The sequence below is a fragment of the Lates calcarifer genome, linkage group LG20 (genome assembly GCF_001640805.2).
Source record: "Lates calcarifer isolate ASB-BC8 linkage group LG20, TLL_Latcal_v3, whole genome shotgun sequence".
NCBI classification, from domain to species: Eukaryota; Metazoa; Chordata; class Actinopteri; family Centropomidae; genus Lates; species Lates calcarifer.
In genome coordinates, this window is record NC_066852.1 from 16,049,611 (window position 1) to 16,062,076 (window position 12,466).

The 12,466-nt window shown below is 42.2% G+C and overlaps 1 protein-coding gene across 2 annotated transcripts in view; it reads right to left on the bottom strand.

Annotated features, from left to right (window-relative positions):
* Positions 1-3,559: 3,559 nt before the first annotated feature.
* Positions 3,560-12,466, bottom strand: part of jade2 (jade family PHD finger 2) — a 169,315-nt gene continuing 160,408 nt past the window's right edge. For both annotated transcript variants that reach the window (XM_018691335.2, XM_018691333.2), the window contains one exon: positions 3,560-11,914. In XM_018691335.2, the coding sequence (XP_018546851.1) occupies positions 11,117-11,914 (798 nt within the window). In that variant the 3' untranslated portion in view covers positions 3,560-11,116. The remainder of the gene's footprint in view (positions 11,915-12,466) is intronic.

The window sequence follows — 12,466 nt, forward strand, 5'->3', positions numbered from 1 at the left end:
GGGGAGATACAGAGAAAAACAAGAGGACAGAGTGAGAAAGGCCAGAGGGAGACATGAAGTGGAGCTGAGAGTGAGACGGAAAATATCAAAGTTAAGGGGAACAAGTGAGGGAAAGAGACACAGACAAACAAGGAGGGGAGAGAGAAATGCGTAAGAGTACATCCACAATAAGCTGGCTAAAACGATTCTGGCTCTTTGTCAGCACTAAGCCATGTCTTTCTCAACATATAAAATGAAGCTCGACTACGATCACCTGAGTGGATAATTGCTGGCCTTGTGTTTTACTGTCACTGAGCTTTTGGGACACAAATGACGTAAGCCTGATTAGGAGCTGTGTCACAATAAAGTTAGGAGGACAACTTTGTTTCCTCTAACTTCCTCTGTGATTGGATCAATGTTGGAGCACAGCAGTGCAGAAATTAGAGTTTGTCCTGCAAACTTCCTTTTAGTTAAACTGTGTGACAACAGAGGCAGAAATTTATATAAATGAGAACAACTGAACTGTGAGTTTGTCTGTATTAAAACATAGCACAGGTGTACGTAGAGCAAGAGGGGACAGTGGAGTTTTAAGTCAGCACATTTTGCCAACTGAGAGAGGATGAACATGACATTTAGCTGTTTCCTTACTGTTAAGGTGTTTCAGTGTGGATGGAGAAGAAAAATGACCTAAAAATGCTAGTCAGGACATACATCATCTTGACATATAAACAGCGTTTAGCCGGCTTAGTGTGAACGTTTGCTAAAGATGTGTTCAGACAGCAACCGAAGCACATTTTCTCCTTGCATTACTCATGCAGATTTGACCGCTGGGCCGTGTGTGCAGTCTGTTTGTTCACCCTTAACAACTGATTTACTGATCGTAGGGACAATGTATGCAGTGACCGTGTGTATGTGGCATCTCATCCTGACTGATCTGTTTAACAGTAACTTAATTTATTTATCCATCTCCTTTCTCCTCTCTGTACATTTACAAAGTAGATTAGAGATAAGCACAAATTTTTCTCTCGAGCTGAAAGGCCCCCCCCCCCCCCCCCCCCCGGGCAATTTAACAACTAATTGCGCCACAGGAGTTTTCCCATTCACGCTGAATCTAAGTTTCATCTTGTGTTCTGTTTGAACACACCTTAATTAATAGAGACTGGTCCAGTTCTCTCCAGATGAGGGGGAGAGGAGGAGGAAGAAAAGGAGGTGAGGAGAACAAAGTGAGATTTAAACACGGTCAGTGACCTCACTGGGAGAACAGCTGACCACCTTTAACTACATTTAACCCAGGGTGTTTCTCACCATGAACACACAAAGCCAGGATTCATCAAACCTGAGCCTCCTGCAAACACACACACACCAGTCTGCACACACGTCCTGTATTTTCAGATTAACGGCATACAGAGGGGACTGCATTTTCCCCAATTTAGGTAATAAAAACAGCTATTGCTCCCCTGCATGTATCAAAGATTGATCAGTGGAGGCAAATAAATACATATTTTTCTCTGAGGAAGGAGATAAATGTTTGTTTTGTGTGTGAGAGAGAGATAAAGAAGTCAGGTTATGAAAGCAGAGAAGAAGAACAGTAAGGAAAAAGATAAAATAACAGGGTGGTGAAGTTACAAGCGGGAGAAAAGAGCAGAGACAAAAATACAGTGCAGAGAGCCTCTTAACAAATGGTCTTAACCTGCATCTTAAATCCAGATTGTGTCTAGACGTGATTTATCCAGATTATATTTACACCTGGAAGTAAAACGTCTCCGGTGCTCGCACTGAAATCACTCTTTCCTTTAAAAAACAGATTCCCGCCCACGTCCTTTTGTTATATTTATGCTTTGTGTACAGTGCCCAGCTGAAGTTAAATTTAATGTGACCAAATGTTGTTTTGACCATCAGTGGGAGATGGCAGCTTGGGCCAAATGGATTGTCAGTGAGGCCTGGTTGCATTTACACCTCAATATGTCTGCAGTGATGTATGTCTGAGCAGAGTCTGAACCTCCCAGGAGCCTAATGGTAAAACCAGATGTAAAGGGAGGTTGAATAAATTGCAAAGACTGGGAGAGAAGAGGCATTAAAAGGGACTTGAGCCATGTTTCCATCCTGGTTTCAATTCTTAAAATAGGTCTTAACTGTTGGCTATGCTTGTACTTACAGCTCAATGCAATGACATATAATCACAGTCTGTGATTATGGACACATAAGTTACAAAACAATCCAAAGCTGGTATTAATATTTAAAAAAAAATGTTTACCTGGCCGGTTGTGACATTTAAAGAATAAAGCTAGCGTTACTTTGTCTTACTGTCATCTCAACAAATCCAATGAAAACACCAGAACAAGCATTATTATTACAACTGCTCAATTCCCTGAGTAGGGCTGAGTGCTTTGGCCAAAAAATAAATTCTCAATTTATTTAAAACTTGGGGATGATTCAGGATTTTAATGGATTTTTTTCTCTCAAGAAAACGCAATAAGACCAATATATGACCCAAGACAGTTACTGTAGCCAGCTAACATCTGTTACTTTTTGTCAGAAAATAATAGTTTTTGTTGCACATTGTATAACCTCCACCTAGACATTTTACACATTGTGCAAACATTACTTTAATATGAGTAAACTGTGCATTTGTTGGCGACTATTTTCAGCTGCAGATTGATACACAGTTGGTGCTCCAGTGAGTGTTTAGAGAAGCAGGATCGTGTGTGTGGGAATGACTCAAAATAAACTTCATTGTATGTCTTCATGGTAATGGCCAATGGTGTGACTCACTGATGTGTTTTTGGACAGTGATGGAATAAGATGTATCAGACTGTGGATACACACAGACAGTACTTGTTAGTGAAATCAGTTGATTGTTGGTTTTGGTCTTTTCATGGGATTTGTTGTGTAACTATCTTTAAGATAGTAAGACTTGTTTTTCGTTGGTCTTTACTGCTGAGAAATGTATAAATTCAAATACTTTTGTCTGAATACAAATAAATGTATCAACAAACTACATACAACCACAGAGGGTGGTTTATTTTGAAAGTCATGGTCTGTATAAAAATATTCTGAAATAGAACAGAATTGTTTTCTGGGCTGTTCATGCCATTTAATGCAAATTTTAGCCAATTCTGTTCTGCTTTCCTGATTTGATTGTTACAGTTTGTAAAGGAAATACTTGGATGGAGACCCAGCTGTATGGACAGAAAGAGAGAGAGAGAAAAAGAGTGAAAGATGGAGATGAAAGGGTGAGAGGGCAAGGAGAAGGGAAGGGCCTGGTGTTGTTTATATTAGCTGCTTGTTAACTTGACTGTGTGGACAGGCTGCAAACAGAACGCAGGGGGAAAGAACAAGTTGTACTCTTTCTCTGTCTGCCTCCCTGGCTCCGGTTCAGTAAATGTCTCCCTCCTCTCTTTCTTCTTTTCTTTTCATCCATCTCTCTACTCTCCTCTTCCCTTGCTCTCTCTCTCTCTCTCTCTCTCTCCAGGCCAGAGCAAAGCAACGTTTTCCCCTCCTCACGCGTACTTCCCACAACACGTGCCTGTCATTATTTGTCCTTAAAGCTACAGACATCCTTTTTTTCTTCTTTTACTCGTTTTCTTTCTTTCTTTTTTTTTTTTGGATCATCCTATGCTTCATAAGCGATTTGAAAAAAGCCACGTGCTGGCCAAGGAGGCTGATCACCGGACAGGAGAGGAGGAGAGAGGAGGAGTTGTGGGCAGGAGGGATACAAGGGGAGAGGTGTATTTTGGGGTTCAGGCTGAGAGGAGGAGGAGGAGGAGCAAGCAGGGAGGAGGAAGATGTCGGATGGTGGAGGCAGAGTAAGGTGCGCAGTTAGTGCAGATGAGAGCTTTAGTCTTAAAAACATTTTCTTGAATCTGCTCTGGAAGCAGAAGCAATCTCGCTGTGTTGAGCCTTAGCAGGTGGAGCCAGAAACAGTGTGTATCTACTTAAATGATGTCGAACAGAAGCCCACTGAAATGGAAAAGGGAAATAAATAGGAGGAAGTTATTTGGACGCATACTTCTTCAGGTTTCCTTCAACCTTTAACACAGAAACAGACCGACAAACTGCTCTGCTTGGTGTTTTGTGCAGAGCTGTGTGCTTTTAAAAGTTGAGAAGCTAACTTCACAGGAAGCCAATGAGTTATGTGAAAAAGTTACTTGATTAATTCAGAATTTGAATGAAAGAAAATTAACTCAGCAATGATTTTGATCATCAAGTCATTATCACCCAAGCAAAAAACTCTAAATATTCTCTGGTTCCAGCTTCTTAAATGTGCAGATCTGCTGCTTGTGTTTTCATATGATTCCAAAGTGAATATGTTTGAATTTTGAACTGTGGGTTGGATCAAACAAATCATCTGAAGATGTCTACTTGGGCTCTCAAAACATGTTTGCCATATGATAGATTAAAGGATTAATAATTAGTAACCTTGGCAGCCTTGTTGCAGGCTTACGGTGATTTATGTTGTTCTAAAATCTGGTTTCCCAGTCAACTCAAGTTGTGAAATCTAGCAGAGGTATGTAATCTATACGGCTGCAACTACTGATTATTTTCATTATTGATATATATATTTTTTTTTGATTACTCATCAATGAGTCGATTGGTCTGTGGAATATCAGAAAATAATGAAAAATGCTCATTACAACTTCGTCTGGCCCAAGGTGATGCCATCAAATTGCTTGTTTTCAGTTTATTCTGTTCAGTCCAGTTTTATCATGTATCACAAAGAGCAACATTAAGTCCTTGTGAAGCTGGAACCAGAGAATATTTGCAATTTTTTACACAATTATCATTTTGAATATAAAAACAGCTGCAGAACATTTGTCTGTTGAATGACTAAACAATTAATTGACTAATAATTTCTGCTCTGTGGCCCAGGCATTGCATTTCCTCTCATACTTCCCTTGTTATGCTCCTAGTTGTTTGTTTGCCAACCTGACTACCTGTACTGACTGTACTTCCCTATATTGATCTTGGTAACAGTTAGCTACCTCACATCATCATGAATGAATGACAAGAGGCTCTGTGATTCAAATCACTGCGATTCTTCGACTCCACCAATTTAGATTCAACTTGACAACTGAGCTCGTTTCTGCCTCCACAGCGGCTCTGCCTGCGAGAAGCGTTTGTATGACTAAACCTCCAATCTGTGCAGTGTGTCTGGGTTTGTGGATGTTGAGACCTTGAAGCCATAACTTTGCTGTAACGGAGAGGAGAGCAAAGCGCCAGTAAAAACAGAGGAAGCAGATAATGAGTCAGCTTTCTAGTTTGATATGAGCCGCGATGGCCAGCTAAAGCGTTACAAAAGAAATAAAAAAACAGCTTGCAAAGGCTTTTTCAAAACACGGAAAAATGAAAATGTCTCTAGTAGTAGTAGTTGAACAGTATTATACATTATTGTAGATGTATATAAACTCCAGCGGTAGGCATGTGGGTAGGTGGGTGGGTTTGCATGGCTGGCGCAGGACAATAAAGCAAGGACTGTCATTTATGTCCAAAACAGGAAGCACTAAGCAGGTCACTTGATCACATAACAAAGTCTGTGTTTCCAAACAGATTTACACAGACTATGAGAAAATTCAACTTTCATCAAGATTTCAAGCGATTTCAATTCTAGCCTTTTCAAGAAAATCCAATGTACATAATCTGCAACAGTAATCCCAATGACTTTGTTACAGAGATAATGACTGCTTTTACATGAGTCCAGCAGGTAGTTTGTGTTCCCAGACTTTCTTTAATTGAATGCTCACTTTGTTGGGGGGAAAAAAAACCCTGGTCTGAGAGAGGCTGGGGCATCAAATTAAATTTCTAAGCATTGTCCAGTCCTGGCTTCACTGACCTGACGACAGCCTCAAACCGCATTCTTACTGGACAAAGGAGCAACCACCGAGGAAGAGAGATATTGTATGAACAGCATCCTGATGCTCTTCAGGGTCCTCAAAACCACATCAGCGCAACCATCACGTTTTGTCTTAAAATAGTGGAGATCAAACTCTTTCATCCACCAGGAGGAAAACTTGGAATTTAAAGGCTGTTTTTTTTTTTTTTTTTTCCCCCCCCTCCATTCAAGTCAAACACGAATTAGCTTGTACAACAAAATTTCCGGTGGATGGCCCTAACCTACCTTTCTGCTAATAAAAAACTCTAAACATGATCTTTGTGCAGCTGAGGAAGTTCTGAGGAACCCAGCCCTGCTGGTGCAGTGATGTCTTTCCAAGGAATTTTACAACAGTGTCAGTACAGTAGACGGCAGCTGTGTGAATTGTGGGCGATGTTCCAATTACCTGCAGCAATCGGCGCTGGCATTTGACCGTCTTTTCTGCTGAAGTCTAGGAATTCATCAGTGTGTGTAGGTGTGTTTCTGACCTGCCATTACATGCACAATGCCCACCAGCTTATTTGTGTGGTCTAACATTCGTGCCAAAACCTGGAGAAGGGGTGGGGTGGGACTTCTGTTTCTGACACATGCACCAACTCACCACTGTATAGTTGTATATTTATCCATTACGCAAAATGTCTTAACCATGCGCTCTAAATAGAAGATGGCACCAAAAACATAACCTCCAGTATTTCACCAGATTTCCTGCTGATACTGATGCTTCACTCGGAGGCTAAATATTTCAACGCCATTACTGATATTACAGATTAGATATGGAAAAGAGAGGAAAAAAAAATCTCATGTGGATCTCCTATCACGTGAATTATTTGACCTGACAGAGTTGTAAAAAACTCAAAGATCATCAGAGCACGTTGTGGGCTGTGAGCCAACACCCACACCAGCGTACCACACAGAGGACAGTGATGCTTTGAAATTGTATTCTAGTGGATATTGATAAAAAGAACCTGCAAAAGACTCCAGTCTACAGTATCTACGAAGCGGAAGTAGAGGGCATTGAAGCCACACTGTAAATATAGAATAATAACCAGTTTGTGTTTGCTAAGGCTGCACAATACCTAGGAAAAAAAAAAGAATCAGAAGTGCAATTATCAAAATGGCAGTCTGCCAGAGAAGGTACTACCAAATCTACTAAAATCTGACTTGCAAACAAGAGAATCTTTAGAAACAGCAAGTCTAACTCATCTAACCTCCCTACAACTTTATGCAGAGGGTGGTGTTCTTCTTTTTTTCTTGCCAGCATTGTGCAGCCTTAGCATTTGCTACTACATGTTAAGGCCATACATGTGAGGCCTTGTCTAATACCACTGTCTACAAAGTCAGGCTACTTCTGAACATTGAATATTGAAACCAAGATTACATTTTTCTGTCTTAGCAACACATGAATGGTAACAACCACCCAGCGGAGGATTCTGTGGGCCGTAATGATACTTCACCACATCCTCGCTTCAAAACACAAGCTTTGTTGCAGTTATTGTTGTTGTTTTGTGTTGTTATGGTAAGTTTCCATGTGGATTGTAATAGCCAGTAGCCAACGTAGAAGTCCAAAATCATCCACCTGCCCTGTATTTATGCTGTTGTAAAAATTTAGAAACCGCTTTGGACAGTTAAAAAAAAAAAACCAAACAAACTAGAAAACCCTTCCTTTTGAAAGTTTTTTTAAAACACACTTTGTCTTTCTGTGGTGAAACAGAGACAGGTGTGGCAGACTAACAATGTGAATCTTCTACGATGGCTACACCTGAAGGACAAAGGAGACAGAGACACAGCGCTGTCACCTGTAATAATACTCTCCTGCTGTTATGGGGCATTTCACTCTTGAGTAAGCTCATACTTCCTGATGCAGTCAGGACCACATATACATTAAAAAAACACTAGTCGTCTTCTACATTATAACCCTGTTATACCAGCTCTGGTGTGTGTATGTGTATGTGTCTGTGTGTGAGCTGTATGTTGTGTTCAGTTCAGCAGCATTTGGCTTTTTCTGAAGTGGGAGGAAGGGGTTAATATGCGCGAGTCTGTGTTTAACGACCATCGCCAGCCCCGTCGTCGCTGTGGCGACAGGCTTTTCCTACGTGACCCCTCCCCGCCCGCCCCCGTGCATGCAGATGTGAGAGAATCCAGGTTCGGTTCATCGGTGGTGGTGGTGTAGTACAATTAACAGCGCCAGTAAATGGGGTTCATACATCACCCATGGCACCGTGCCTGAGCTTACGGTGTTTCTAAGCAAACCGTGTCGAGCTGGGTTGAACCAGGTCTAGAAACTGGATTAAACCGAGCTGATCTGGACAGCGCTGGCAGAGTTGTGTGACATCCTTATCTAACATTCTTCATCTTGAAAACCAGAGACAGAGCGCGTGTATGTGTGTTTGTGTGGTTAAGATGTAAATATGCTGCTTTGATACACAGATCTGTTCTTTGGCGTGGTCACTCCAGAAGACAGGGTTGAAGCTGTCCAAACAGAAAAAAAACCCAGAGGAAGTAGATTGGACTTCCACCTCTATTTAAATGTCTGTTCATCAGACCTGGGTAAAGCAGCCCTTAAAAATCACTTTTCATGCCTTATTTCACCCCCAATTTGGCCCCCGATGGGTGGGGTCTTAGCTGCAAGAAAGGTGAGAAAATGTAAAGAAAGTCCCTTCTTGTAGTTGACCACTGAGCCAATATCATCTGATCTGTTCCGCTCATCTGGTAACTCAAAACAAGTTAAAATGAGCATTAATTATTGGTTGAGACTATTGAACCCAGGGCTGATGGTCATATGGTCACACTGAGAGAAGGAGCATGCTCAGTAGTAGTCATGTAGGAGTTCAAACAGTGAAGCTTGCCAAATAAGGAAGTTTCTAGACATACACACATCACTTTATATATATATATTGTATATGATATAAAATATGTATATATATATATATGTATCTACGTCTTGTGTCACTTTTTCGATAAATTTTTTAACCTTTTATTCTTCTTTTTTAAAAGTTTTTTTTAACCCCTGAGAATACCATGGACTGCTTAAGTACAAAATACAACTCTGAGAGAACAACAAAAAGTACTTTAAAAAAAAAATTTTTTTTACAAACAACTCAATTTGTGAACTTAAGAGCGCAGGCCTCTGAAGCTGATTATTACATTGTCATCATTCATCTGACAGGAGAAAAGGTGCAGCAGAGCCATCGGTGACAAGAGCTTGGCCACTTCAGACGTCAGTGACAGCCATGTTGGTGCCATAAAACCACTCAATGCTTAGCTAAAACCATGGTGGGGCATCTCACTACATCAAAATTATAAATCGCATAACATGGATGATCTGAAGTATGACAAACTTGTTTCTCCTGATGCCTGTTGCCTGAAAGTAGCACAGCAGCAGTGACTGTTTTATATGAGGCTATGTCTAATTTTTTAGATGCCCTTAAAAGATGTTTTTTAATCTCTTAGGTCATATGGTGACACCTGAGCCAGCCAAGACTGTGAAATGTGGTTGAAAACTCCAAAAAATCATATATCAATTTACCAATGCCAAATGAGGAGAATCTGCAATGACTTGTGTTTGTTTCTGCCCCCTTTTGTGACTTTTGTCTAAAATGTAGGAATATTTCTACATGAGCTATTTAAATAATCAAGCATAATGGATTAATACCACTGAACTGATGGCAAGATGTGTAAACAGGTTAATCAGGATATAAAACTGACAGTAAGTTGTTAGTTTCTGTGTTTTTCTGTTCTCCCACATGTATCTATTGTTGCAGTCAGCTCTCCCATAGCGGCAGCAACATGGCGCTCACAGCGCAACCTGGCCAAACTCTTGTTTATTGACAGCTCTGGACTGCAGTGATCTAGTTATGGGGGCATAGAACAGTAGGCAGCTCTTTGCACCGAGAGCACGGTGTAGCTCTGCTTTGCTAACTGTTGCAGATGCTTCATTGATTAATGGCAAAAGCTGCATTTACATCCTTGTTTCAGGCACTAGACAATTGTTAAGGTGACAAGGAGCCCAATGCTGGCTACACTTGGTAACCAATCTGTCTGGATTACCTTTTGGTTTGATTGTTACAAATCCGATTGAGAAACGACTGATTGATCTGCTTACTGATTGTTTGGTTGATTAAGAAGGTGGGTGGGGTGGTGGGGGGTTTGAGAGGGGAGGCAGGGGCACAGGGCGAGCGACAGAAGGCACAGAGTTTCTACAATGATTTTTCTCCAAAGTTTCAGGCTTTAAAAAAAAAAAAAAGAAAAAAAAAGAAAACTCAGAATTAGGAAGAATTTGAAAGCAGCTGACAAAAGTCAGACCAAATATTTCAACAATGGCTGTGACGTGAGCAAAAGGGATTTGCTTATGGTAGTTTGTGTGTCAGTATATCTATGTCTGTGTGTGTGTGTGTGTTTGTGTGTGTGTCTCTGTGTGTGTGTCTCTGTGTGACAATCTGAATGAGCACCAGGGTTGGGGTCAATCTGCTGTTTTGCTATTCAAAAACTGGAAAAGCCAGAGATGTGTATTTTTTAGTCTGTGAAGATAAATTTGAAACTCTTTAGTGTACATTTTGAAACTGAATCAACATGTTGAAGAATTGACCCCAACCCTGAATGAGCATCTATTATACACACGAGTGCTTACATTACAGCTCTTATGACTAGCTAGTTGTGCTTTTCAAGGCTGAATACATGTTTGTCCCATGTCATCCCCGTACATATTTTTGAACAACTCTGGTGTGAAATTGTCTTTTCTGTTGAATATATTCAAGAAAACAAAGACTCATTGGATGTATCTCAGGCCATAAAAGACCAAAAGTGAAGCAGACCCTGAAACCAGCTTGAAGAATAGTAATAATAATGCCCCAAAGTCTTTGTTCCCAAGTCTGGCAGATACCACAGACATGAGGCCAGAACAGGGTACTTCAACGACCAGAAACAAAATGAATCTGAAACACAAAACGGAAAAAAAAAGAAGAATGAAGATAATGTTTGTTTCTTATTTGTTGAATGTATCACGTCTTGTGGTTATCTAACAACAGACTACAGTCCTGTGGAGAAGCTTTACTGTACGACAGGCAAACGGCTACATTCAAATTCCCCCCAAAAAACAAAGCAGGTAAGAGCTGAAGAGATTTTCCATTGGTAAATGTGACAGGGATTTGGTTGAACAAAGCCATCCAGCCATGTTTTGTAGACTGTACTGGGCACAGATGGAGAAACAATTAGCCAGCGGGGACTCTGCTTGGATAACTGTTTGTGTGTGTTGGTTTGAGTCTCAGTTCTTTAGGATGCCAGCACGCTCCTTCTCAACAGGTCCTCGTTCCCAGAATGCAACTGCGGCAGGCGGAGTTTGCGTCCGCCGGAGCGCGTGTCCGAATCGCTCTGCTCACCGTCAGAGAAGTACCCGTCAGTCTCGGCAGCGTCCAGCAGGGATGTGTCCTTTCCCGTGAGAGGCAGGTCCATGGACTCCAACCCCGCCACCACGCCTCCGCTGACGCCCCTCCCTCTTGATTTACCCTGGCGGGGCAGACGGAGCCGCGGAGCCCCGCCACGGAGGAACACCCCCGTGTCGGGAACTGTGACCCCAGGGCTGGAGGCCGGAGGTGGAGATGAGCTTGTGGTGAAAACGGATCCAGCCCCTGATGCAACGCCATTCCCCGTGTGGATGCTGTCCCAGGGGCCGCGGTCCTCCGAGATGTGACAGGAATCCATTTTGGAGATTGGCGGCTGTGGCGGCGGCTCCCCCTGCAGGTCAGAGCTCCTGGTCTGGTGGTGATGAAGGTGGTGGTGGTGCAGGCCTTTGGAGGAGCCCCTGGACCTGTCCCCTTTCCGGCCCACATGGCCAGACTTTTCCTCTGCCACGCTCGTCCAGAGGCTCTTAGCAGTGGAGGGGCTGCTGGCGGTGGAGGCGGCCGCTGCCGAGAGGAGCGTCTGGGCCTGGGTGGGAGGGGCGGCGGGCTGTCCTCGAGCACGGGGCTTGTTGCTCCCTCGTGATTTGCGGCCCAGCTGGGGCGTCTTCCAGGTGGACTGCATGGAGTTCTCCATCATAAGGTTCAGCAGGCTCTCCTCGCCCTGCAGGAGCTGCATGAGAGGGTGAGAAAAGAGGAGGTGAGGTATGGAAAAACAGTCATAAGAGATGAAAGAGATGCAATGAGAGGATAAGAATTCAAAGGAAAGCTGATCAAAGTAAATAAGAGGAAGACAGAACTGAATCAGTTCATGTTTCAAAGTGCAGTAATACAAGTTTTACACAAAATATTCCTGTCATATAAAAACAAAAAATTGCTCATATATCAGCACAATTAATTTGTCTTTTGCTTGTATGCTCACATTCTTCCCCGTAATGCTTTGGAACAAAAACTCCCACCCACCAACCAACCACCTACCCACATTTCCAACAGCACAACAGTGGAGGATGTGAGCAACTACTGTCACAATGACAAAGCTGACGTATTCTGACACCATTTTACATTGTGACTGTTCATGTGAGGTTTCTGTTGAATCTTCTGTGCTATTAAAAAAAGGTTAATACTATTAACAGTGTCAACTACAGGCCACTGGAACCGGGAACCTGGAACCTGTGGGGTTGTTTAATAATAGTCAGTGATCACTTAACACCCTTTTAAAATGTAT